The 27,145-nt window shown below is 48.1% G+C and overlaps 1 protein-coding gene across 1 annotated transcript; it reads left to right on the top strand.

Moving 5' to 3' along the window:
* LOC117003822 (mesothelin-like) lies at positions 1-24,128 on the top strand. Its single transcript, XM_033074136.1, has 22 exons — positions 1-134; positions 699-764; positions 2,432-2,463; positions 2,795-2,816; positions 2,923-2,950; positions 4,250-4,469; positions 5,173-5,343; positions 6,277-6,423; positions 6,527-6,576; positions 7,803-7,923; positions 8,768-8,853; positions 9,614-9,737; positions 10,872-11,062; positions 12,173-12,263; positions 13,850-13,961; positions 15,698-15,882; positions 17,410-17,559; positions 18,928-19,061; positions 20,062-20,189; positions 20,674-20,768; positions 21,478-21,667; positions 22,780-24,128. Exons 2-22 carry the CDS (start codon positions 722-724, stop codon positions 22,872-22,874), a joined length of 2,415 nt encoding a protein of 804 aa, XP_032930027.1. The 5' UTR covers positions 1-134; positions 699-721; the 3' UTR covers positions 22,875-24,128.
* Positions 24,129-27,145: the final 3,017 nt, after the last annotated feature.

The following is a 27,145-nucleotide window of genomic DNA, read 5'->3' as shown; positions in this document are numbered from 1 at the left end:
GGGGCTGCAGGAGGCAGGGATGCAGGAGCCGGGGCTGCAGGAGGCAGGGATGCAGGAGGCAGCGCCACGCCCCGGCTGAGCGCTGAAAAGGAGCCCGCGATGCCCCGAGCCTGCCCAGCACACCCGAGCCACAGGTGAGTGCCACGGGTCCCCTCCTGTCCCTCTGCCGCCAGAGCCGCCCCAGCGGGGGGACAGCAAATCATTCAATCCGAATTTTCCTCCTGCTTTTCTGGAACTCCAGGGGTTTTTTGGTTTTTTTTGTTATTCTTTGGAGGTTTTTTTTTGTTTTTTGGGGTTTTTTTGGGGGTTATTTTTGTGTGGTTTTTTGTTGTTTTTTATTTTTTGGGGAGGTTTTTTTTTGTTTTTTCCCTGTGCTTTTGGGTCCATTTTGGAGTTTGTGAAAGGTGTTGGCATGTCCAGATTCTCACATAACTTTTAACTTCCCCCCTCTGGGTTTTTTTTTTTGGTTGTTTTGTTTTGTTTTTTGGGTTTTTTGGGTTATTTTTGGGTGGTTTTTTGTTGTTTTTTATTTTTTGGGGGGTTGTTTTTGGGGTTTTTTTTTCTGTGCTTTTGGGTCCATTTTGTGGTTTGTGAAAGGTGTCACCGTGTCCAGATTCTCACACAACTTTTAACCCCCCCCTCTGGGTTTGGGGCTGGCGTTAATTTATCCCCATCTGGTTTTTCCTGGCTGACCTGAGGTGGTTCCTGTGCCTTTCCAGAAATGCCTGCTCTGCTGCCAGGGCTGGGATTCCTCCTCCTGCTGGGTGAGTGCTGTGCAGGGCTCTGGGTCTGTCCCAGGAGGGATTTCCAAACTGAGCTGCCACCACTGGGTGTCACTTTGGGGGCTGCTCTGAATCCCCAGGCTCTCCTTGTCCTGTTTTTGTTGGGTCTGGCAGGGAAATATTTCAGTTTTGGTGACAAAACTGGGTTGATTCTCCTCCTGTCTGCTCCCTGTTCCCCTTGCTGGACTGTGCTGGTGTCTCTGGGAAATAATTAATAATTAATTAAGGAATAATCATTGATCTGATTCACTCTTTATTCATTGAGTAATAAATCCCAGAATGATTTAGGATCTTAAAGGGATCTTAAATCTCATTTCTGCCCTGGGCAGGGACATTTTCCACTGTCCCAGGGTGCTCCAGCCTGGCCTGGGACACTTCCAGGGATGGGGAATCCTCTGGGAAATCCATTCTGGGCCTCCTCACCTCACAGGGAATAATTCCTCCCCAATATCCCAATACCCTGTGGCAGTTTGAATCCATTCCTCCTCCTCCTCCTGCTCCTCCATCCCTCAAAACCCCTCTCCTGCACCCTGTTAATTAGTGACTGTTCTCTATTAATTAAATTATTAAAAATGAAGAAAGGTGTTGTGTAATGAAGTTCTCACCCAAGCTGCTTTAGAACTCCCTTCCTAAATCAGATTTTTGGGATTTTTGGGGTCTCCACCTTTCCCTTTTTTCTTTCTCCCTCCCTTTACCTGGGATCTGCAGGGATCTGCCAGCAGGATCCCTCTGGAAATTGGGAAATCAGGGATGGATGGGTGTGCAGGAAGGAGCAATTTGATTTTTTTTCCTCCCAGAAATCCCTGCCAGGCTCTGGGGCAGGGCTGGGCTCAGGGGTTCCCACCCCAGCACAGGGGTTTGGATCAATGTGAGACTTTACAAGAGAAATAAGGAAAATTTAAGGAAAATTCATCCCAGCTCAGGCTCCAGCTCCCACATGGGGACAGTGGAAGGAATGAGCAGCTAAAAATCACATGGGAGGATAAGTGTGGTGATGAGTGCCTGTGGAGCAGGGAAATCCCAGAGAGGAGCAGCCCCAGGGTGGCTCCTGCCCTTCCCTGCTGTCCCTTCCTGGGGACAGAACCAGGACATGACCTGGGCACAGCCAGGCTGAGCTGGGGTGGCATTGTGACCCTCGGGGACACGGCCCAAACGAGCCCTGAAAGCCCCAAACGAGCCCTGAAAGCCCCAAATGAGCCCTGAAAGCCCCAAATGAACTCTGAAAGCCTCAAATGAGCCCTTAAAAAACCAAAATGAGCCCTGAAATCTCCAAAATGAGCCCTGAAAGCCCCAAAATGAGCCCTGAAAAGCCCCAAGTGAGCCCTTAAAACACCAAAACGAGCCCTGAAAGCCCCAAAATAAGCTCTGAAAAGCCCCAAATGGGCTCTGAAAGCCCCAAACGAGCCCTGAAAGCCCCAAAACGAGCCCTGAAAACCCCAAATGAACCCTGAAAGCCCCAAAACGAGCCCTGAAAGCCCCAAAATAATCTCTGAAAAGCCCCAAATGAGCTCTGAAAGCCCCAAATGAGCCCTTAAAACACCAAAATGAGCCCTAAAATCCCCAAACGAGCCCTGAAAGCTGCAGGGAGCTGAGGCAGGGATGGAGCTCTGGGCTGGGCTTGCCCTGCAGCCTTGCACCTTGTCTTGCAGGGTGGCAGGGAGCTGCTGCTGGGACACAGCTGGTAAGGCTCCTTTTTTTCCCCTTTTTTTTTTTAATAAAAAATGAAATTTGTGTGTTTAAAACCTTCCAGGGTGGTGTGGGTTGGAGGGAGCTCAAAGCTCAGCCAGTTCCAGCCCCTTTTTCTCTGGAATCTCACTGAAGGCAGGCTCAGATCCCCAGAACATTCCCTGCTGGTGCCTGAGGGATGGGATGAGCTGGTACAGAGCCAGTGACGGGTCCTGCAGCTCTGGGTTTGGGGTTTGGGGTGTTCAGCTCCCACCTGAGTGTCTGAGGGATCCCAAATAAACCAGAACTGATTTTCACACCTCTCCTTTCTCTCCCCACTTCTGCAGTGCTCCAGCTCCCCTGCCAATGGTGAGTTCCTTTCCAAATACCAGCAAAGCCCAGACAGGGCTCTGCCTGCCAATTCCCCTCACAATTCCTGATCTTTGTCCCTTTTTTTATTTCGTTTTGGGGTCAGACTCTGCTGTGTGTGCCTCAGTGCAGAGGTAGGTGAGCCACCCCCAGTGACCCCCAGCATTTTTGGGGGAGGAATTCTGGTTTCTTGGGGTAACAGGATCCCTCTGAACCCAGATTTTGTCCCTTTTTTCCCTGGAAAACCCCCGGGGTGTGGGCAGGGAGGGCTCTGGTTGCACTTGTTCAAACAGAGAAGGGAAAGTGCCCTGCTGGGGTTCTGTGTCTGTGCAGGACAAAGAAAGGCAGGGCCAGGTCCTGGGGAGGCAGCCAAGAGCCCTGGCACTGTGCTGAGCTTTTCTTGGCTCTGAGAGGGGCTCAAACCGCCCAGCCCAGACCTGCCCTCCCCTGATCTGTGCCTGAGGCAGAGCAGGGCAGCCCTGCCCTGTCCCTGCTGCCACCCCTGTCCCCTGGGCTGTGCCCTGCTGGCCTGGACCCTCCCCTGGGGACAGGCAGGGCCAAAAGTTGCTCAGGGGTGCTCAGGTGCCTTTGGGGTGTTTGTCCAGATGTGCTCCAAACTGGGTGTGCAGCTGAGGGGGGCCAGGTCACAGCTGGATCTGTGTCCCCAGTCCTGTCCCAGTGCCCCCTGTCCTGTCCCAGTCCTGTCCCAGTGCTCCCTGTCCTGTCCCAGTGCCCCCAGTTCTGTCCCAGTCCTGTCCCAGTGCCCCCCAGTGCCCCCAGTCCTGTCCCAGTGCCCTCCAATTCTGTCCCAGTGCCTCCCAGTCCTGCCCCAGTTCTGCCCCAGTGCCCTCCAGTCCTGTCCCAGTGCCTCCCAGTCCTGTCCCAGTGTCCCCAGTCCTGTCCCAGTGCCCCCCAGTCCTGCCCCAGTGTCCCCAGTCCTGTCCCAGTGCCCCCCAGTCCTGTCCCAGTGCCTCCCAATCCTGTCCCAGTGCCTCCCAGTCCTGTCCCAGTGCTTCCCAGTCCTGTCCCAGTGCCCCCCAGTTCTGTCCCAGTCCTGTCCCCACGCAGTTGTTCCTCATCCAGTTCTGTCCCAGTTCCCAGCCCATCCTGTCCCAGTTCCCAGCCCAGTTTCCCCATTCCCAGCCCACCCTGCCCCAGCTGCTGCCCCTTTCCCAGCCCTGTCCCTGCTGTCCCAGCACTGTCCCTGTCATCCTCGTGCTGTCCCAGCTCTCCCAGCACTGTCCCCATTGTCCCCAGCCCTCCCAGCCCTGTCCCAGCTCTCCCAGCCCTGTCCCAGCCCTGTCCCTGTTGTCCCCAGCCCTGTCCCTGTTATCCCCAGCCCTGTCCCAGCCCTGTTCCTGCTGTCCCAGCACTGTCCCCGTTGTCCCCAGCCCTGTCCCTGTTGTCCCCAGCACTGTCCCCGTTGTCCCCAGCACTGTGGCGTCCTCCCTGCTGAGGAATGTGGAGGATTTGTCCCCAGCAGAGCTGGCAGCTTTGGGCCAGGCTGCCCTGGGGCTCTCAGTGTCCCAAATCCAGAGCAGCATCCCTGAGGAGAGCCTGGCAGCCGCTCTGCCTGCCCTGGCCAGCGTCCGTGGCTGGAGCCCTGAGCAGTCCAGAGCCATTGTCAACAAACTGCTGAGCTCTGGCTACCAGGTACAGAGCTCCAGACAGCCAGGGAGCTCCTCTGGGAGGGGTTGGGGTGCCCATCCCTGGAGGTATCCCAGGGATTTCATCTGGGAGGGGTTGGGGTGCCCATCCCTGGACCTGTCCCAGGGATTTCCTCTGGGAAGGGTTTTGGGGATTGGAAGTGCCCAGGGAGGTTTTGGGTACCCATCCCTGGAGGTGTCCCAGGGATTTCCTCTGGGAAAGGTTCCAGGCATTTGAGGTTTGGGGTGCCCATCCCTGGAGGTGACTCAAGAATTTCATCTGGGAAGGATTTTGGGGTGCCCATCCTTTCAGGTGTCCCAGGAATTTAATCTGGGAAGGATTTTGGGGTGCCCATCCTTTCAGGTGTCCCAGTGATTTAATCTGGGAAGGGTTTTGGGGTGCCCATCCTTTCAGGTGTCCCAAGAATTTAATCTGGGAAGGGTTTGGGGTGCCCATCCTTTCAGGTGTCCCAAGAATTTAATCTGGGAAGGGTTTGGGGTGCCCATCCTTTCAGATGTCCCAAGAATTTAATCTGGGAAGGGTTTTGGGGATGCCCATCCTTTCAGGTGTCCCAGTGATTTAATCTGAGAAGGGTTTTGGGGTGCCCAACTCTGGAGCTGCCCCAGGAATTCCTGGAGGTGACACTCACAGCTCTGAGATGGGGATCTCAAAGCTTTTTCCAACTTGGTTTTTTTTAATTTCCTTGCAGCTCGTGGATGGGCAGAGCCTGGCAGAGCTGGGCACTTTGGTGGCTGGCCTGAACTGCAGCACACTGCGCAGGGTGGCCCCTGAGGCTGTCCTGGAGGCCATCCAGCTGCCAGCCTTTGCCCAGCACATTGACCCTCTGCCCCCTGCTCTGAAAACCATCCTGGTGGAAAAGGTGAATTTTGTTTTACCTCCTCAAAGGAGCAGGAATGGGAGAACTGGGCCAGCTGTGCCACAGCTGCACACCCAGCCAGCATTCCCTGCTGGATTTATCCCAGCCAGAATTCCCTGCTGGATTTATCCCAGCCAGAATTCCCTGCTGGATTTACCCCAGCCAGCATTCCCTGCTGGATTTATCCCAGCCAGAATTCCCTGCTGGATTTATCCCAGCCAGTTGGATTTATCCCAGCCAGCATTCCCTGCTGGATTTACCCCAGCCAGAATTCCCTGCAGGATTTACCCCAGCCAGAATTCCCTGCTGGATTTACCCCAGCCACAATTCCCTGCTGGATTTACCCCAGCCAGCATTCCCTGCAGGATTTATCCCAGCCAGCTGGAGTTATCCCAGCCACAATTCCCTGCTGGATTTACCCCAGCCAGCATTCCCTGCTGGATTTATCCCAGCCAGCATTCCCTGCTGGATTTATCCCAACCAGCATTCCCTGCTGGATTTATCCAGCCAGCTGAATTTACCCCAGCCAGCATTCCCTGCTGGATTTATCCCAGCCAGCATTCCCTGCTGGAGTTATCCCAGCCAGCTGAATTTACCCCAGCCAGCATTCCCTGCTGGATTTACCCCAGCCAGCTGGATTTATCTCAGTCAGAATTCCCTGCTGGATTTATCCCAGGCAGGGTGAAATCCTGTCCCTGGGCTGTGTCCATGCTCAGCCTCTTGGGGACAAGGGCAGGAGGGATTTGTTTCATGGGGTGGCCCCAGAAATTTCCCAAGTTGTTGTTCCCAGGGAAAGAATATTAATGGAGCAGAATTAATCCAAGGTTGGGCTTGATCCTGGGGGTCTCTTCCAACCTAAACAATTCTCTGATTTTGCCACGGTTTGGATTAAAATGGGAGAGGTGTCCATGGTTTGTTCTGTTGGGTTTTTCCAAGGTTTCCTCCAGGGTTGGCCGCCCCTCTGAGCTGGTCAGACTCATCCCCAGCGCTCTGGCCAGCCACATCCCCAAAGCCCTGCTTGTTTTTGGGGAAGAGAAGCCAAACCTGCAGGATCTCAACAGCAAACCGTGGAGCAGAGAGCAGGTGAGGGGGGTGGGCTCCTCCCTGCCCTCTGTGGGGCCATGAATTCCCAAACCCCCTGGACATGGAGCAGTTTTCCCTGGAAATCTCTGCCCTTGCTTTCCAGGCTGCAATGTTCTTTGCTGATGTGGTGAAGGCAGAGCCTGACTTCAGCAGGTAAAGTTTTCTTCCTCTCCTCCCATTTGCTGTTTGTTTTCCTGGCAATTCCCACAGTTTTCCTGGCAATCCCCACATTTCCATCCAGGAGCAGCTGGGAAATGGGGTGTGAACCCAAACACAGGATTGGAACAGTGAGAATTCAGCAGGGCTCAGCTGTGGAATAAACCCAGAGATCACATTTTCTGTCTGAAATGCTGCTGCTGGCTCAGGCTGCACCTGGAATCTTGCTCCAGATTTCCTCTGGAAGGCATTTCCAAGCTGGGAATGCATTTCCAATCAGGGAATTAATTTCCAGTCAGGGAATCCATTTCCAATCAGGAAATCCATTTCTAATCAGGGAATAAATTTCCAATCAGGAAATCCATTTCTAATCAGGGAATCCATTTCTAATCAAGGAATTAATTTCCAAACAGGAAATCCATTTCCAAGCAGGGAATTAATTTTCAAACAGGAGTTCATTTCCAACAGGGAATCCATTTCCAATCAAGGGCTGCATTTCCAAGCAGGGAAGAAATTTTGAAGCAGGGAATGCATTTCCAATCAGGGAATTAATTTCCAAGCAGGAATCCATTTCCAATCAGGGAATCCATTTCCAAGCAGGGAATAAATTTCCAAGCAGGAATGCATTTCCAAGCAGGGAATGCATTTCCAATCAGGAAATCCATTTCCAGTCAGGGAATTAATTTCCAAGCAGGAATCCATTTCCAATCAGGGAATCCATTTCCAAGCAGGGAATAAATTTCCAAGCAGGAATGCATTTCCAAGCAGGGAATGCATTTCCAATCAGGAAATCCATTTCCAGTCAGGGAATTAATTTCCAAGCAGGAATCCATTTCCAATCAGGAAATCCATTTCCAGTCAGGAAATCCATTTCCAAGCAGGGAATTAATTTCCAATCAGGGAATTAATTTCCAAGCAGAAAATCCATTTCCAAGCAGGGAATCCATTTCCAACCAGGAGTGCATTTCCAATCAGGGAATCCATTTCCAATCAAGGAATTAATTTCCAGTCAGGAAATCCATTTCCAAGCAGGGATGCATTTCCAAACAGGGAATTCATTTCCAAGCCTTCCAAAGGACAACTCAGGGATGAATTTAGAGGGCTGATGCATTTTTTGAAATATCTGAGATGCAAATGATGAAAACTGAGATTTCTATCTGGGAAAAGCAGTGTGCTGCTCTGAGTGCCCCTTCCTGAAGGTTTTTCCTGCTGGGAATTCCCAGGCTGTCCCAGTCTGTCCTGCAGGGTTTCACCTGTGCAGCTGCCAGCGCTGTGGGAGCTGAGAGGTTCCAGGAGCTGGCCAAGGAGATGAGGAAAAAGAACGTCAGGCTGGGCCAGGAGCAGGTAACACCCCACACTGCCGGGGTTTGGGGCTGTCCTGAAAATACCAGATGGGGTTTTCAGCCAGAGGAACCCTTGGAGTCCAGGGAATGGATGTCAGGGGGTTAGGATGGGTTTAGGGTGAGGTTTATTAAAAGCAAGCATTATTAAAAAGTTTGAGATCAATTTGATCTCAGAAAGTTTCACTGAAAGCAGAAAATTTGGGAAATTCTTTTCGAAGCTCTCTTAACTTTTTATGTAGAACTTTAAAGTCATTTCTCCTTAACAAAGATTTTAAATAATCACAGATACATTTCTGCTCTTTAGATATATTACAGATTTACCTCAATACTTCGTTTACTTTAAACAGGTTATGATAAGTGCTGGATCCTTTCCCATGCTCTTCTTTCTGCTCTTTAAATTTTTTTTCTCCATCTCTCAGTTACCTGAACACTTAACTTATATTAAATAAGTCATTATATTAAATAAGTGATTGAATTAAATAAGTGATTATATTAAATATGCCATTATATTAAATAAGTCATTAAATTAAATAAGTGATTGTATTAAATATGCCATTATATTAAATAAGTCATTAAATTAAATAAGTCATTATATTAAATATGCCATTATAAGTTCTGAATCAGCCCCAGAGGGTGACCCAGGCACAGGGGGAAGTTTTGGACACAAATATCCTGAGTGTCCCTCCCAGATCTCAGAATTCCCCTGAAGAGAGGAAAAACCCAAACCCTCTGATTTCGATATTTTTTCCCTCTTTATTTTTTAATTTTTTTTCCCAAAAACCTTGACATTTTTTATCTTTTCCTTGTGTTTGGTGGTGTTTTCTCTCTCTGGTGCAATCCCAAAGCTGAGCTGCCTGCTGAGGATGGTGACACTGCACGGGATCCCCCAGGATTGGGATGATTATCCCCAGGAGCTGCTGCTGTTCCTGAGGTGATTCTGCTGGGGTTTCCATGGGATTAACTGGGAAAAATGAAAATTCATTTATAACCAGGTTCATTTCTGTTTCAGAATTGTTTAGGTCTCTTTTTGGGGAATAAAAAATGGGATTGCAGAAGGCTGAAGGAAATTTTGAATTTAAATTTTAAGTTTAAGGGATTGCTAACCAATTTAATGGGATAGAAGAAAATAAATTTAAGGGATTTCTAAATAATTTTAATGGGATAGAAGAAAATAAATTTAAGTGATTTCTAAGCATTTTAATGGGATAGAAGAAAGTAAATGTAAGGGATTTCTAAACAATTTAATGGGATAGAAGAAAATAAATTTAACTGATTTCTAAGCATTTTAATGGGATAGAAGAAAGTAGATGTAAGGGATTTCTAAACAATTCAGTGGTATAGAAGAAAATAAATTTAGGGGGTTTCTAACCAATTCAGTGGGATAGAAGAGAATAATATTAGGGACTTCTAGCCAATTTAATGGGATAGAAGAAAATAAATTTAAGGGATTTCTAAAAATTTTCATGGGATAGAAGAAAATAAATTTAGGGGATTTCTAAGCATTTTACTGGCACAGAAGCAAAGTGAGGGAGAGCAGCTCCTCAGAGCTAAGTGCAGGTGTGGGAGATGTTTTACCCCACATGGGCTGTGCTGAGCTTGGCCTCAGCCCCTGAAAATTCCCTGAAAATTCCCTGAAAATTCCCTGACAATTCCCTGAGAATTCCCTGAGAATTCCCGGCTCTCCCTCGCAGCCCCTCGCAGTACCCAGGGAGCTGCAGGCAGTTCTTCACCCGGCTGGGGAAGGCAGAGCCGGAGCTGCTGCCCAGAGCGGCCCCGCGCAGGCACAGGCTGCTGCTGGAGGCACTGCAGTGTCTGGTACTGGGGAAACTGGGAACTGTGGGGTGGGGTCCTGGGGGGACTGGGAACTGTGGGGTGGGGTCCTGCAGGGACTGGGAACTGTGGGGTGGGGTCCTGCGGGGACTGGGAACCACTGGGGTTGGGGTCCTGCAGGGACTGGGGTCCTGCAGGGACTGGGAACCTGTGGGATTGGGTCCTGGAGGGATTAGGGTCCTGCAGGGTTTTGGGATACTGGAGGGTTTGGGGATGCTGGAAGGTTTGGGATTCTGGAGGATTTTTGGGGCCCTGGAGGGATTTGGGTCCTGCAGGGTTTGGGATTCTTGAGGGTTTGGGATTCTGGAGGGATTGGGGTCCTGCAGGGTTTGGGATTCTTGAGGGTTTTTGGGGTCCTGGAGGGATTGGGATCCTGAAGGGTTTGGGATCCTGGGAGGGGTTGGGTCCTGGAGGGACTGAGAATCCTCAGGGGTTGAGATCCTGCAGGGCTTGGGATGCTGGAGAGTTGGAATTCTGGAGGGTTTTTGGGGTCCTGGAGGGGTTGGGATCCTGAAGGATTTGGGATCCCAGAGGGTTTGGGGATGCTGGAGGGTTTGGGGTCCTGCAGGGTTTGGGGTCCTGCAGGCTTTGGGATACTGGAGGGCTTTTGGGAATCCTGCAGGGTTTTTGGGATGCTGCAGGGTTTTTGGGGTGCTGGAGGGCTTGGGATCCTGCAGGGGTTTTGGGAGGCTGGAGGGTTTGGGATTCTGGAGGGTTTTTGGGGTCCTGAAGGGATTGGGGTCCTGCAGGGTTTTGGGACGCTGGAAGGGTTTGGGGGTGCTGGAGGGTTTTGGGAATCCTGCAGGATTTTTGGGATCCTGCATGGTTTTTGAGATGCTGGAGGGTTTTGGGGTCCTGCAGGGTTTTTGGGATGCTGGAGGATTTGGGATTCTGGAGGGTTTTTGGGGTCCTGAAGGGATTGGGGTCCTGGAGGGGTTTTGGGGTCCTGCAGGAGTTTGGGGTCCTGAAGGGATTGGGATGCTGCAGGGGTTTTGGGATGCTGCAGAGCTGGAGGATCCTGGAGGGTTTTTTGGGATGCTTCAGGGTTTTTGGGATGCTGCAGGGTTTTTGGCATCCAGAGCTGCTCCATCCCAGTTACTGCCTCTCCCTTTGTTCCAGAAAGTTCCTGGCACACAGATTAAGGAGGAGGACGCCGAGGTTCTGGGCTGGCTGGTGTGTGAGCTGGGGGGGCAGCACATCAGGAGCTCTGGGGGCAGCCTGCTGAGGGCTCTGAGCCGCTGTGGATCCTTCCTGCCCGAGCAAGGAGAGGCCATCAGGGACATCCTGAGCAGTGGCAACACCACCTTTGGGTACGGGGTTTGTTCCTGGGCTGCTCCCTCCATCAAACTCCTGCTCCTCCTAAACCCTGAGTGAGCTCCAACCAAGCAGCTTGATCAAAAACTCCCAAAAAAATTATCACTTTTGAGCTTTGCATTGAGTAAACATTACATTTTATGTTGTAAATTGAAATTATTTCAGCTGAAAGACCTGAAATTCTCCTGAAAAATAAGTGCTCACTTCTGGGTCTCTTGCTCCTTATAAAAGCTTTTCCTCTGCTCTGTTTTTCATTCATCAAATTTCTCTGCCTGGCCTGGTGATCACAGGTGAGTTCAACATTTCCAGGAAATATTCTGCCTCTACCTGTCCAGTCAGAGATGTTTGGTAAATCCCCAATTCTATCAGGGGGAAGCAAAATATTTTCCTTCCTGTATCAGTTTCCCTGAGATGTTGGCACTGAATTGGGCCACAGTGAACAATAGAAATTCTATTTTTCCCAGCCAGGTGCTCTGATTCATTCCCTGACAGCTTCTCCTGTTCTGCTCCAATGGAATTTTGTGCATCAGGAAGTGATGGAGGAGTTTCAGGGTTTAAAATCTTTGTTTTCTTAATGTCACATGTTACAAGGATGTAATCATGGGGGATTTAAAGATTTTTTTTTTCAGTTTTGTTCTTCCTTGAGAGCTGATTTTTCCTCATTCTTGTTGTAGCTTTGTGTTAGAGATAGAAATTAATCAGACTCTTGCTTTTTTGTGTAGAATAACTGAATTTTTATTTTATGCAGCTCATTTTTAAGTGATATTAGAAGGTATTGTGGCTGAATTTATTGGGTTAATAAATTATTGAGACTCAGTTGATTGTTGTATATATGTTTAGTATATATGTTATATCATGTTATTATATAATGGTTAGTGTATATGTTTATTTAACTTTTTTCTTTCTAGACAGTTTCTATTTTTTCTTTATGGATTTTTAAGGGATAAACTTAACTTTGTAGGCACAAACTTTTCTTGCAAGAACAGATTTGCTCTGTAAATTGATTTTTACTTTTATAATTCTTACGGGAATTAGTGGGTTAGTAAGGTTGAAATTATGTTTTATAAGGCCTTTTTTAATGAGATTTTATTTATATTTCTCTTCAGGCCTCCTGCAGCGTGGTCAGCCTTCACCCTGAGCGAGCTCAGTGGGCTGATCCCTGTGCTGGATCACAGCATCCTGCAGCACATCCCCAAGGTGAGCTGTCCTGCTTTGGGGGACAGGTGTCTGCTGAGAAAGGCAGGAACCTCTCTTTAAAATGGAGAATTTAAATCCCCTCCCTCCAAATTATTATAATTTTGAAATAAAGGGGCTCTCAGGCAAAGATATGGGAATAGGAATGACAGTTTTTTTCTAGGGAAATTAAAATAGAAATACAGCACTACAAAGAACAAACCCCAAACCCTGACACAGTCAGAGTACAGCCTGACACCCGTCAGGCAGGGTGTTGGCAGCAGTCCCATCCCATGGTGGCTGCATCCTCCTGCAGTGACAGATGTGGCTCAGCTGGAGCAGTGCTCCTGTACAAGGTGCAGTTTCCCTCCGGAGCTCCAGTGGTGATGTGGAGAAATCCGGTTTTCCTCTGGAGTCCAGTGGAGAAAGGGGCTCCCTTAGTGTCCCAAACCCTCTGTTTTTATCTTGGTAAGAAATGTTGGGCTCTTCCCCCTGGCTGGAGCAACTCCCAATGGGATGCAGTAATTTTATCAGTCCCACAGTGGGACTCAATGGCCATGAGCAGAAAATGACTGGCTGGAGGAAGGGTGGGCTGTGAAAAGATAAAGAACAATGCCCTGCCTGGTTTATAAAATATGGCCATTAACAGGAGATATCCCATGTAGATAAAGAACACTGCCCTGCCTGGTTTTTAACAGCTGTCCCATTAACAGGAGATATCCCACAGAGATCAGCATCACTGCCCCTCCCAGTCTCAACAGATGATAAATAGATTCTTTCAGCCACATCCTATATTGCAACCCAAGACATGAGCTCTTCCCTCAGGGCTGGGAACTTTGGGAATGGGGCTGGAACCTCTGGGGGTTGTGGATCCAGCCTGATCCCAGCAGTTCCTACTCTGGAAAACAGCCTGGAGCCACAGGGGTGGTGGTTTGTGAGAAGTGAGGGTTTGGGGAGATGTGAGAGGCTGACCTGGGACAGAGCTAAAGGAATAAAGCAGGGATTTATGGACAGACCTTCAAAGTCTAAATTTATTAAATTTATTTAAAAGGCTTTGGGCAGTATAACAGCCTGGTCAGGGCCCAAGATGGGCTCTGAGTCACAAGTTTCACACTTTTATCAGTTTGGGTCCATTTCCATCCTGGGTTCATTGTCCAATTCCAGCTCCAGGTTCTGCAGTCCCACCCTCCCAGATTCTCTCCTCAATGTTTGCAATTTTTGTTTTGTGTGACTGAGCTGTGAGGAGAACTTGTAACACTTTGTATGGAGTTCAGAGTCACACACCAATGCAGAATTTGGAAAATATGAAAGCTGGAATTTAAGACATGAGAGGTGACAGGCTGGAACAGCAAATCCAGGTCACTGCCAGACCCATCCTGTCCTTGTGGGGACAGCAGGAAAAACTCTGCCAGTGCTTTGTGAGGAGCTCCAGGCACGGATGGGCTGGGAAAAAGGGAGAATTCAAACATTTAAGGAATTTCTTTTGGTCCAACATCTGTGTGAGGAGCAGGGGCTCTGCTGGAGAGGCACATCCAGAATTCCCAAATATCCCTGATGATCCTGTTCCCTTTTTGATCTTTTTTTTCCTTGATTTTTTTTTTCCCTTGCAGAAAGCTTTAACCACCTGGCTGAGGAACTTTTCCAGGGATTCCCCTGTGTCCAGGGAGGAGCTGGGCACCATCATCAGGGAGCTGCTGCCCCGCAGGCACAAACGGGAGAATGGTGGGGATCTGTCCTGATCCAGAGAAATTCCCTGCTGGGATGGACAGGGTGTGACAGGAAGGTCTCACAGATGTTTAACAGAAAGATCTTGGAGTGTAGAATCTGAAGAAGGAAATAATAGAACTAGAAGTAGAACTAGAAATAATAGAACTAGAAATAATAGAAATAATAGAAAAGAAATAATAGAAAAAATAGAAATAGAAATAATAGAAAAAATAGAAATAGAAATAATAGAAAAAATAGAAATAGAAATAATAGAAAAAATAGAAATAGAAATAGAAATAATAGAAATAGAAATAGAAATAGAAATAATAACAAGTGTTGAGATAGAAGAGAATTGCTGAACCAGTTGTACTGGATAATTAAAAAGCCAAAAATAAAATGAGTTGGAAGAGTTTTTATGGCTCAGAACAAAGGATAAATCCAACTCAAACAAAAGATGTTTTTACCAAGCAAAAATATTTTCACAGACAAACAAGAATGCTGATGTGGCAAGTAGAAAAAAGGGCTCAGAATTTTATACTTCAAGAAAATTGAAAAACAACTTTTAGCTTGAACTGTAACACACTGACTTTTAGTGATTGGAAAATTGTAACATGAATATTATAATGTTAGTGTGGGTAATAGTAAAATATTGATTGGTTGTCAGGTATTAAAAAAAAAGTAAAGAATGCACTGGAACCAGAACTAGAGTGACTTCAGACAAATCCACAGCTGGGCTGGGCTCGTCACCCACAACACATAAATTGCTGCATGATCTGGATACAACCAACAGAATTTAAATAATAAATTGCTGTATCCTCTGGATATAACAAACAGCATTTAAAATAATAAATAAATTGCTGTATAATCTGGACACAACAAACAGCATTTAAATATTAAATAAATTGCTGTATGATCTGGATACAACAAACAGAATTTAAATAATAAATAAATTGCTGTCTGGTCTGGACACAACACACAGCATTTAAATAATAAATAAATTGCTGTATGATCTGGACACAACACACAGAATTTAAAGAGCCATCTGGAGTCCTGCCCCCCTGGTTCTGGCTCCTGCATTCCCACTGGGAATTCCAGCCCAGCCTGCAGCTCCCAGGGCTCAGTTTGGGTTCCCAGGGCTCAGTTTGGGCTCCCAGGGCTCAGTTTGGGTTCCCAGGGCTCAGTTTGGGTTCCCAGGGCTCAGTTTGAGCTCCCAGGGCTCAGTTTTGGCTCCCAGGGCTCGGTTTGGGCTCCCAGGGCTCGGTTTGGGCTCCCAGGGCTCAGTTTGGGCTCCCAGGGCTCGGTCTGGGCTCCCAGGGCTCAGTTTGGGCTCCCAGGGCTCAGTTTGGGCTCTCAGGGCTCAGTTTGGGCTCCCAGGGCTCGGTCTGGGCTCCCAGGGCTTGGTTTGAGCTCCCAGGGCTTGGTTTGAGCTCCCAGGGCTCAGTTTTGGCTCCCAGGGCTCAGTTTGGGCTCCCAGGGCTCGGTTTGGGCTCCCAGGGCTCAGTTTGGGCTCCCAGGGCTCAGTTTGGGCTCCCAGGGCTCAGTTTGGGCTCCCAGGGCTCAGTTTGGGCTCCCAGGGCTGAGTTTGGGCTCCCAGGGCTCAGTTTGGGCTCCCAGGGCTCGGTTTGGGTTCCCAGGAAGGTTTGGGGTGAGCTCAACGCTGGGGATTTTCCAACCAAACCCAAAACAACCCCAGGACTCTGAGCCCAGAGCGAGGGATGGATTTAACCCTGAGTTTGCCGTGGCTGCAGCAGGCTGCCCAGCGGATAAGGAGATCACAGAGAAAGTTCTGGACGATGACCTGATGCCCACGTTCTACACCCCCGAGGAGCTGCGCGCCTGCCTGCGCAACGCCTCCCTGGAGAGCCACTTCTCCAAGATCTTCAGCTACCCCTTCAGCATCCCCCAGCTGCAAGTGCTCAAGGACTACCTGGACCAGGTAATTCCAGCCCCAGTTGGCCAAATTCCACTTGTGAGATTGCTCAGGGGGTTGTGCTGGGGAATTCGGGATCTCCAAAAATGTTAAATTTCCACTGATGGAATCACTCAGGGCATTGTGCTGGGGAATTAAGAATATCCAAATATCTGAAATTTCCACTGATGGAATTTTTCAAGACCTTGTGCTGGGGAATTCAGGATATCCAAAAATGTCAAATTTCCACTGATGGAATCACTCAGGGCCTTCTGCTAGTAAATAGATTTAGGATCTCCAAAAATGTCAAATTTCCACTCGTGGGATTGCTCAGGATCTTGTGCTGTGGAATTCAGAATCTCCAAAAATGTGAAATTTCCACTGATGGAATTGTCCAGGGTCTTGTGCTGGGGAATTCAGGATATCCAAAAATGTCAAATTTCCACTGATAGAATCACTCAGGGCCTTCTGCTGGTAAATAGATTTAGGATCTCCAAGGATGTCCAATTTCCACTCGTGGGATTGCTCAGGGCATTGTGCTGGGGAATTCAGGATATCCAAAAATGTCAAATTTCCACTAATGGAATCACTCAGGGCCTTGTCCTGGGGAATTTAGGATGGGATTGTTCAGGGTCTTGTGCTGGTAAATAGATTTAGGATCTCCAAAAATGTCAAATTTCATTGATGAGATCACTCAGGGCCTTGTCCTGGGGAATTCAGTATATCCAAAAATGTCAATTTTCCATTGATGGGATTGTCCAGAGTCTTGTGCTGGGGAATTCAGGATATCCAAAATTGTCAAATTTCCACTGATGGAATCACTCAGGGTCTTCTGCTGGTCAATAGATTTAGGATCTCCAAGGATGTCCAATTTCCACTCGTGGGGTCACTCAGGGCATTGTGCTGGGGAATTCAGAATCTCCAAAAATGTGAAATTTCCACTGATGGGATCACTCAGGGCCTTGTCCTGGGGAATTTAGGATGGGATTGTCCAGGGTCTTCTGCTGGTAAATAGATTTAGGATCTCCAAAAATGTCAAATTTCCACTCGTGGGATTGCTCAGGATCTTGTGCTGGGGAATTCAGAATCTCCAAGGATCTGACTCAAATTTCCACTGATGGGATCACTCAGGGCATTGTGCTGGGAAATTCAGGATATCCAAATATGTGAAATTTCCACTGATAGAATCACTCAGGGCCTTCTGCTGGTAAATAGATTTAGGATCTCCAAAAATGTCAAATTTTCATTCGTGGGATTGCTCAGGGCTTTGTGCTGGGGAATTTAGGATATCCAAAAATGTGAAATTTCCACTGATAGAATTTTTCAAAATCTTGTGCTGGTGAATTTAGAATCTCCAAGGATCTGACTCAAATTTCCACTCATTTCCCAGGACCTTGTCCTGGGGAATTCAGGATCTCCAGAAATGTCAGCTCTAAAATCCTCATTTCCTCCTTTGCCCAGCTCTGAAATCTTCCTTCCCCAGCTCCAAATTCCCCCTTCCCTCTCCCCATCCCCTCTGTCCCCTCTGTCCCTATAACCACGATGTCTCCCCAGACGTACCCCGAGGGTTATCCCGAAATTCTGCTGCCCAACCTGGGGGATCTCCTTGACCTGGTCACCCCAGAGAACATTTCCAGCTGGAGGCTGAACTCAGCCGACGCCTTGGCCGCCTTCCTGAGCAATGAAAAACTCTCCAACGCCCAGGTGGGGCCTTGGCTTTGGTTTTGGGGTGGGTTTGGGATTTTCTGAGCGGGTCCTCAGGTGGCTGAAGCATTTTTGGTGCTGTAATTTTGGGTGGCTCAATCTCACTAAAACTTTAGAAAAGAAAGACCTCATAAAATCAGACCTTGCAGTTCTGACTAAGCCAATCTGTTAAATTGCCATATAAAAACTCCATAAGAATAAAAATCAGTGCAACAATCTATTCTTGTAAAAAACCATTCACACCCATAAAAATGAGAAGTGTGTCCCATAAAAATCCGTTAAAAAGTATAAATGTATCTTCAAAAAAAGTTAATTAAACATGTAAATAACCCTTACCAACCAGTGAACTGTTTCACTAGATTACTAGCCAATTAAATTATTGTAAAAAGTCATTCACACCTATAAAAATGAGAAGACTATCCCATAAGAATCCATTAAAAAATAAATATATTTTCAAAAAAAGTGAATTAAACATGTAAATAACCCTTACCAACCAGTGAATTGTTTCACTAGATTACTAACCAGTTACATGATTGTAAAAAATCGTTCACACCTATAAAAACAAGAAGTCTATCCCATAAAAATCCATTTAAAAGTATAAATATATCTTTAAAAAAAGTTAAACATGTAAATAACCCTTACCAACCAATGAATTGTTTCATTAGATTACTAGCTAATTAAATTCTTGCAAAAAACCGTTCACACCCATAAAAACAAGAAGCCTATCCCATAAAAATCTATAAAAAATAAATAGATCTTCAAAAAAAGTGAATTAAACATGTAAATGACCCTTACCAAATAATGAATTGTTTCACTAAATTACTAACCAATTAAATTCTTGTAAAAAATCGTTCACAACTACAAAAACAAGAAGTCTGTCCCATCAAAATCCATTAAAAAGTATAAATATATCTTTAAAAAAAGTTAAACATGTAAATGACCCTTACCAACCAGTGAACTGTTTCACTAGATTACTAGCCAATTAAATTCTTGTAAAAAACCGTTCACACCTATAAAAACAAGAAGTCTGTCCCATCAAAATCCGTTAAAAAATAAATAGATCTTCAAAAAAAGTTAATTAAACATGTCAATAACCCTTACCAACCAATGAACTAAGTTTCATAGATTACTAACCAATTAAATTCAAACACAATACCTTCTAATACCACATAAAAATGAACTGTGTCCAATAAAAAAATCAACTATTCTCCACAAAAACCCCAAATATCTCATTTCTATCTCTAACACAAAACTCATAGCGACACAAACAGCTTTAACCTGGCTCCATTTTATTTTTTTTTTTTGCAATTTTGGGGATGAAACCACGCCTTGTGATGCAATTAAATTCCTAATTAATTGTGTTTGCAGGCCTTAGCAGCAATTAAACGTTACCTGGAGCTGGGCAATGCCCTGAATGCCACGGCCCTGAACGCCCTGGGCACCAGGTTCTTGTGCCAGCTCAACGCCACCGACCTGCAAACCATCGACCCCCAAAGCCTCAGGTGAGGCACACATTTAAATCACTTTTTAAATCTTCTTTATCTTTGCCAGAGTCAGGATTGGATGGAAATGGAATTTGTTGTTGGGACTCGGATGTTTGTTATTTTTTGTCTGTGGTGCAGGGAGTTGTGCAGCGCTTCTAGATAAAAATGGAAATGGGTCTCTCTCTCCCCAAGGTTTTTTAAATGGTCCAATTAAGCACTAACACCTAAATTATTTTTATTTTTAGCCCAATAACCAATCACCTGTAGCCTGCTATGCAGAATTTTGTACCCAATTACAAAATACCACCCAAACCCACAGAGAAGAAGGTGAAGAAAAAAGAAACTCCACCCCAAACCTCCATTTTGTTCTCTATATATTGCTGTATTCCAAAACCTTAAATTCTAAATTAGATCCCACCCATGATCTTAATTCTATCTCTTAATTTTGAAACCATCTCCAAGGCCTCAGTGTTTCCTTGGGGGTCAGTGCCTGACAGCACAGAAAGCTCCAAAATCCCAATTTGCTTCTTCCAAAAACCCTTTCCCATCTTTTTCCTTTTTTCTGCTCTCAGGGAAAGGGAATTTAGGAATCTCCATAGAGCCTGCTCTGTTCTGGGGTTTTAAACCTGGATTTCCAATCCAACTCTCTTTATCTGCAGGAGAGTTAATTAAATTAAATTTCATAGAATTAGGGAGTTGTTAAGGTTGGAAAGGTCTCTGAGATCATCACCAAACCACGTCCCCAGGTGCCACATCCTCGTGGTTTTTAAGCATTTCCAGCTTGAATTCCTCTGAAAGACTCCTAAATGAAATGAATTAATTAATTACTGCCTGGCAAACAGAAAAATTGATTGGGCACCATCAGAGCCATCATCACTTGAAGGACAAATTCTCCTCTCAGCCTCTCTGGAGTTGGGAATTACCTGAGCTGTGCAGAGAATCCCAGAAAAATGCTCAGAATGTGGGAAAATTGAACAAATAAAAACTTTTTTCACCCTAAATCTTTCTTTTTCTGCAGGCTGGTGTCACTGAATCCTTCAGCCTGCTCACAGGAGACGAAGAACATCTTGTACCCAAAAGCCAAAAAAGCTTTTTCTGACCAGCAGCATTCACCTGCTTACTATGAGCTGATTTTACCTTACCTGGGTATGTAAAAACCAGAATGCTGTGGGGAAAGAGAGCTCTCAGCCACACACAAAATGAGTATCACAATCCATCTAAGATGTGGGAATTTTCAAAGTCAAGTCGTTAAAAATTTGTCTTTCCAACATCAAATAGCATCAAACATTATTGAAGGATCCTGTGCCCAAATCTGTTCCCAAACCATCACAGGGAAAATCAAACTCAGGATTTATCTCACAGCCCTTTTCCATGTCACAAAATTGAATTTTTTTCCCTTTTAAGCCAAGAATTTTTCCAAATTCTTCTCACCTTTCTTTCAAATTTCAACATCACCCCAGATTTTTAATGCCCAACAAAATAACTCCCAATAAAAAAAAGGAGGAGCACCCACGCTGTGTTATCAGCCCCAGCCCAATGGATTTTGGAGAAATCCTCATTTTGTGCAGAGACCCAGCTCAGCTCCTTTGGGCACTCCCACCCTCTGACATTCTCCTTGTTTTGGTGCCAGAGGGGGCTCCTGGTGCAGATCTCAAGGCTCTCAGCAGGGACAACGTGAACATGAACGTGAGCACGTTTGTGACTTTGAGGAGAGACGCTCTGATGGTGAGCTGCACCTTGGAATTCTGGAATTCCTTGGATTTTGGTGTGTTTTGCTATGTTTTATTATGTTTTATTGTGTTTTGTGTTTTGTTGTGTTTTGTTGTGGTTTTTTTGTGGGTTTTTTTGTGGCTTTTTGTGTTTTGTTGTGTTTAGTTGGGGTGTGTGTTTTGTTGTGTTTTGTGTTTTGTTGTGTTTTGTTGTGTTTAGTTTTGTTTTGTTGTGTTTTGCTGTGTTTCCTGTGTTGTGTTTTGTTGTGTTTTGCTGTGTTTTGTAGTGTTTTGTTGTATTTTGTTTAGTTGTGTTTTGCTGTGTTTTCTTGGGTTTTGCTGTGTTTAGTTGTGTTTAGTTGTGTTTTGTTGTGTTTTGTTGTTTTTTGTTGGGTTTTGTTGGGTTTTGTTATGTTGTGTTTTGTTTTGCTGTGTTTTGCTGTGTTTTCTTGTGTTTTCTTGTGTTTTCTTGTGTTTTGTTATGTTTTGTTGTATTTTGCTGTGTTTTGTTGTGTTTTGTTGTGTTTTGTTGTGCTTGGCTTTGGTTGTGTTATCCACTGATGAAAACCAGGAGCGATTCCATCAAACCCAACAAAAATCTGGGATTTTTTTCCTGTGCTGTGCACAGAATCCCAGTGACACACCCAGAATATGGCAAAATCCAGCAGGTTGAAGACAATCAAAGCTTTTTTAATTTTTCTGTGATTTTATTTTTTTATCCCCAGCTCCTGACACCCCGTGAGGTCCAGGGGCTGCTGGGGCTGAACCTCCCTGAGCTGGCCCAGTGGCAATTCAGGGCTCCAGTGCAGGACTGGATCCGGCTGCAGAAGCAATCAGAGCTGGACAAACTCGAAATTGGGCTCACAGGGGGCACACAGGAGGGCTACATCAACCTCGTCACCCCCAAATTCCCAGGTAGTTCTGGGCTCCTGATGGTTGGGTTTGAATGGTTTATTTTGGGGTTGCAGAAAGGGTTAAAGGTCTTTAAAGAGTGCAGGGCAGTCCTGGAATCCCACTGGGAGCATCCCTGCTGAACATCCCTGCTGGGTGAGCACTTCCTCCTCGAGGATTTGGGTTTAGGGGTAAAATCTGAGTGGTTTGGGGTGAAGGAAGCTTGAGGATCCTCCAGTTGAACCCCCCAAACTCAGCTTGGTGTTTCTTGTCTTGGTTTGGAGGACAGGTGTCTGCTAAGAAAGGCAGGAGCCTCTCTGGAAATGGAAAATGTAAACTGTCTTTCTCCAAATTATTATAATTTTGAAATTAAGGGGCTCTCAGGCAAAGATGTAGGAAGAGGAATAGCAGTTCTTTACTAGGAAAATTAAAAATAAAATTTAAAAAAACCCAAACAAAACAGTTCTGCCAGAGTCAGAATCCAAGCTGACACCCACCAGTCACTCAGGGTGTTGGCAGCAGTCCCATCCCATGGTGGCTGCATCCTCCTGCAGTGACAGATGTGGCTCAGCTGGAGCAGTGCTCCTGTACAAGGTGCAGTTTCCTCCCAAGCTCCAGGGATGATGTGGAAGGGTCTGGTTTTCCTCTGGGATCCAGTGGGAAAGGCTGCTCTGATGTTCCAAATCTCAGATTTTATCTGGGTAGGAAATGTTTGGCTCCTCCCCTGGGTGGAGCATCTCCCAGTGGGATGATGGAATTTTATCAGCCATGCCCTGGGATCCATGGCCATGAACAGGAGAGATCTCCTGGAGGGAGGATGGGTCCTGGCAGATAAGGGTCACTGCCCCACCTGGTTTTTAACAGCTGGCCCATTAACAGGAGATATCTCTGACAGAGATAAAGATCCCTGCCCCAGCTGGTTTAACAGAATACACAGCCCTGGTCACATCCTGCATTCCAACCCATGGATGGAGAATCCCTGGAGGGGCACAGAGGGATTTTCCCCATGGAGAAAACATCCAAATCCTCAAGATTTTTGCTTTCCAATGTGTCTCTCAAAGTGCTGTAACGTAACCTGAGCTCCAGCGAGGTTCACTCACTGATTTCTTTGTTCCAATCCCCTCTGTGTCCTCCAGCACCATCCTCAGCCCCTGTGGGGACCGTGGCCATGGCCCTGCACCTCCTGCCTGCCCTGCTGCTCAGTGTCCTCATGCTGTCCAGCTTGTCTTGAGCCACCAGAACCAAGGGGGACCAGGCTGGGACCTGCTCTGAGTCCTGGCTTGAGGAGTGCCCAGAGCTCCAGGCAGCTGGGATCAGCCCAGGAATCACTTTTGGGTACTTTTGGCTTTCAAATCACTTGGGAAAAAAAGAAAAAATCCGCAGTTGTGTGTGAAAAGAAGATTCCAGTCTCTCTGGAGCAGGATCTTTGCCTTTGGGACAGCCCAAGCCCAGCTCAGCCCCAAACCACTGCTAAACCCCATCTTACTGCTGGGTTTAAGGATGAGTTCTGTGGGTTAAAAATGACATTTCTCAGAGCCTGACCTCGTGACACTGCCAAGACCTCAGGGTGGGAGTGAAGTTTTCCAGCTGCTTGTAAATAAATCCTGGAAGTGAGTAAAAAATGCCAGAAGCAAACTGATGAGTGTCTGCTCTTCCTTGAGGCTGCCCTCACCTTTCTGTATACAAGAATTCCCCAAATTCATTGCTCAGAACCCCAGGATCTGCCCATTCCTGTTCCTTGGGTTTGGCTGCTCAACATTCAGGAGCTGAGAACTGGGAGAAATCCAGTGTAAAGGAACTTTGCACAAGGTTTTCCATTTTTTTTTCCCCACTCACTGGAAATATCTGTCAGAAAAAAAACCCTCAGTGAAACCTGTATCCAGCTCCTGGCACCCCCCTTTCCTCCAGGAGGAGTCTGGCAGGGAAAAGGGATTTATGTATTTTATATCTCATAAATCTTCATTGTCTGAGCTTTGTAGAGAGCAGGTCTGTCCTTCACTGCAGATTTTGGATTTATGCTGGAAAAGCTTCCCCACAAAGCATTAAAAACCTCAAAGAACACTTTGGGTTAGGAAAAACCAGCTGATTGATGTTTTATTGCACAGCACTGAACAGTAATCAAGATAAATTATCTCCAGCTAATCATCCTGTGAGTCTGTGTGTGTGGTTTGGACAAACCTTGATCAAAAAGTGAAGAAAAGTGAAATAGGATTTTTGAGGATGTGTGACTCAAATCCCTGAGTTTTCCCAGATGGGAGGGAAAGGAATCCCTGGAAGAGTTTGGCAGAGCACTCAGCATCACTGCTGCTGGTACTACAGGGAGTAAATCACGAGTAGGGCGCTTCTGGGCTCCAAAAATCTCCCCTCCATCCCTGCCCAGCCTCGGAAAGAACCAAATCCTGTGCTGGCATCACACGCGGAGGAATTCCCCTCCCTGCCCTGGTCTGGGGTGGAGGGAGGGCAGTGCAGGGGCTGGGATGGCTCAGAGCAGCAGAACCTTCACGGTGGTGGCTGCCAGCAGGGACACGAGGCAGGAGCAGAGCCTGGATCCTGACCCTGCAGGGACAGCACAGGTGATTCTCCAGCTGAAATATCTCAATTTATGTAATTCCAATACACAGAACTGCACTGCCAGGCCAGGACAAGCAGCATCTTCCTCTGTTTTCCAAGCATTCTCAGGATTTTGGGTTTGTCTCACAGAGTATTGTGATATAACCTGAGCTCAAATGAGGCAAACCCAATTCCTGACAGTTAGCTCTCTAAATAATAATATTTCAGAAATAAAAAATTACACTTACAGGGTTTAACATTCTACAATTTGAGGGAATATTTCTTGTATTGACACAAACCTGGGGCTTTGCATGTCAGCCCACGAGTTAGGGGGCAATGCTTCCTTTTACAGCAAATAAAGATGCATAAAGCACCACACTGCCAAAGCTTTCCCCACATTCCCAAGGGATTCCCTATATTCCCAAAGCTTTCCCCAAAAATCCCAAAGATTTCCCCACATTCCCAAGGCTTTCTCAACATTCCTGAGACTTTGGCCACACTCCCAAGGCTTTCCTCACATTCCAAATTCTTCCCTCACACTCCTAATTCTTTCCCCGCGTTCCCAACACATTCCCAATACTTTCCCCAACATTCCCAAAGCTTCCCCCACATTCCCAAGGCTTTCCCCAACAATTCCAAAGCTTTCCCCACACTCTCAATTCTTCCCCCACATTCCCAATTATTTCCCCACAATCCCCAGGCTTCCCCCACATTCCCAGTTCTTTCCCAACATTCCCAAGGCTTTCCCCACACTCCCAAAATTTCCCCCACATTCCCAAAGCTTTCCTCACCCTCCCAATCCTTCCCCCATATTCCCAATTATTTCCCCACACTCCCAATTCTTTCTCCACATTCCCAATTCTTCTCCCACACTCCCAAGGCTTTCCTCACATTCCCAAAGCTTACCCCACATTCCCAATTCTTCCCCCATATTCCAAATTATCTCCCCACATTCCAAATCCTTCCCCACACTCTCAATTCTTCCCCCACCCTCCCAGTCCTTCCCCCGCATTCCCAATCCTTTCCCCACATTCCAATCCCCCCCCTCCCGTCCCTCCCCTGTCTCCGCTCACCGGGCGGGGGCTGCAGGTCCATGTGCCCGTTGGATGTTGGCCGAGGTGGCTTTGGGACATTGCCGGGGGTCGGGTTGGGGCTGGGGGACCCTGCAGGGGAGCTGGGCTGGCACGGCACGGCCGGGGAGGGGCTGGGAACGGGGGGGGCTGGGGGGACAGAGGGGACAGAGGGGACAGAGGGGGACTCAGGGACAGGGGGGACAGTGGCAGAAGAAGTGGGATTGGGGACAGGAGTGGCAGAGGAAAGGTTGGGGACAGGGGTGGCAGTGGGGGCAGAGCTGGGTTTGGGGACAGGGGTGGCAGTAGGAGAAGAAGTGGGATTGGGGACAGAGGTGACAATGGGAGAAGAGGAGGGGTTGGGGACACTGGTGACAGTGCTGTGGGTGGCAGTGGCAGCAGAAGAGGAGTGAGGGACAGGTGTGACAGTGGGAGAAGAGCTGGGATTGGGGACAGGAGTGTCAGAGGAAGGGTTGGGGACAGATGTGACAGTGGGGGCCGAGCTGGGTTTGGGGATAGAGGTGACAGTGGGAGAAGAAGTGGGATTGGGGACAGAGGTGACAGTGGGGGCTGAGGAGGGTTTAGGGACAGGAGTGGCAGCGGGAGAACAGCCAGGCTTGGGGACAGGGGTGACAGTGCTGTGGGTGGCAGTGGGGGCAGAGGAGGGGTTGGGGACACTGGTGACAGTGGGAGCAGAGCTGGGATTGGGGACAGAGGTGACACTGGGAGTAGAGGAGGGGTTGGGGACACTGGTGACAGTGCTGTGGGTGGCAGTGGTAGCAGAAGATGAGTGAGGGACAGGCGTGACAGTGGGAGAAGAGCTGGGATTGGGGACACTGGTGACAGTGGGGGCTGAGGAGGGTTTAGGGACAGGAGTGGCAGCAGGAGAACAGCCAGGCTTGGGGACAGGGGTGACAGTGCTGTGGGTGGCAGTGGGGGCAGAGGAGGGGTTGGGGACAGGAGTGACTGTGGAGGACGAAGTGGGATTGGGGACAGAGGTGACAATGGGAGAAGAGGAGGGGTTGGGGACACTGGTGACAGTGCTGTGGGTGGCAGTGGCAGCAGAGGAGGAGTGAGGGACAGGTGTGACAGTGGGAGAAGAGCTGGGATTGGGGACAGGAGTGTCAGAGGAGGGTCTGGGGACAGGGGTGACAGTGCTGTGGATGGCAGTGGGGGCAGAGGAAGGGTTGGGGACACTGGTGACAGTGCTGTGGGTGGCAGTGGCAGCAGAGGAAGGCTTAGGGACACTGGTGACAGTGCTGTGGGTGGCACCAGCCAGGTCAGTGCCAGCACCAGCACCGGTGGTGGCCCCGGAGGTGACAGCAGGGCCTGGGGTGGCACTGGGGCTGCTGGTGGCCAGGAGGGTGCTGGGGAGGGGGACAGCGGGGGAGGTGGCCCTGTCTGTCTGCTGGGGGGGACAGGGGGGTGTGCTGGTCACAGAGGGACGGGCAGGGGGGGTGGCAGTGCCCAGGGAGGTGACAGTGGCCGGGGCAGTGCCCGGGGAGGTGACAGTGGCTGGGGCAGGGCTGGTGGCACTCCCCAGGGAGGTGACAGTGGCCGGGGCAGGGCTGGTGGCAGTGCTCAGGGAGGTGACAGTGGCCGGGGCAGGGGTGGTGGCACTTCCCAGGGAGGTGACAGTGGCCGAGGCAGGGCTGGTGGCACTCCCCAGGGAGGTGACAGTGGCCGGGGCAGGGCTGGTGGCACTCCCCAGGGAGGTGACAGTGGCCGGGGCAGCGCTGGTGGCAGTGCCCAGGGAGGTGACAGTGGCCGGGGCAGTGCCCAGGGAGGTGACAGTGGCCGGGGCAGGGCTGGTGGCACTCCCCACGGAGGTGACAGTGGCCGGGGCAGTGCTCAGGGAGGTGACAATGGCCGGGGCAGTGCT

Source organism: Catharus ustulatus, chromosome 16 (assembly GCF_009819885.2).
Source record: "Catharus ustulatus isolate bCatUst1 chromosome 16, bCatUst1.pri.v2, whole genome shotgun sequence".
Taxonomy (NCBI): Eukaryota; Metazoa; Chordata; class Aves; order Passeriformes; family Turdidae; genus Catharus; species Catharus ustulatus.
Note: the sequence above shows the minus strand (reverse complement) of the source record. Positions and strands in the feature narration are given on the sequence as shown.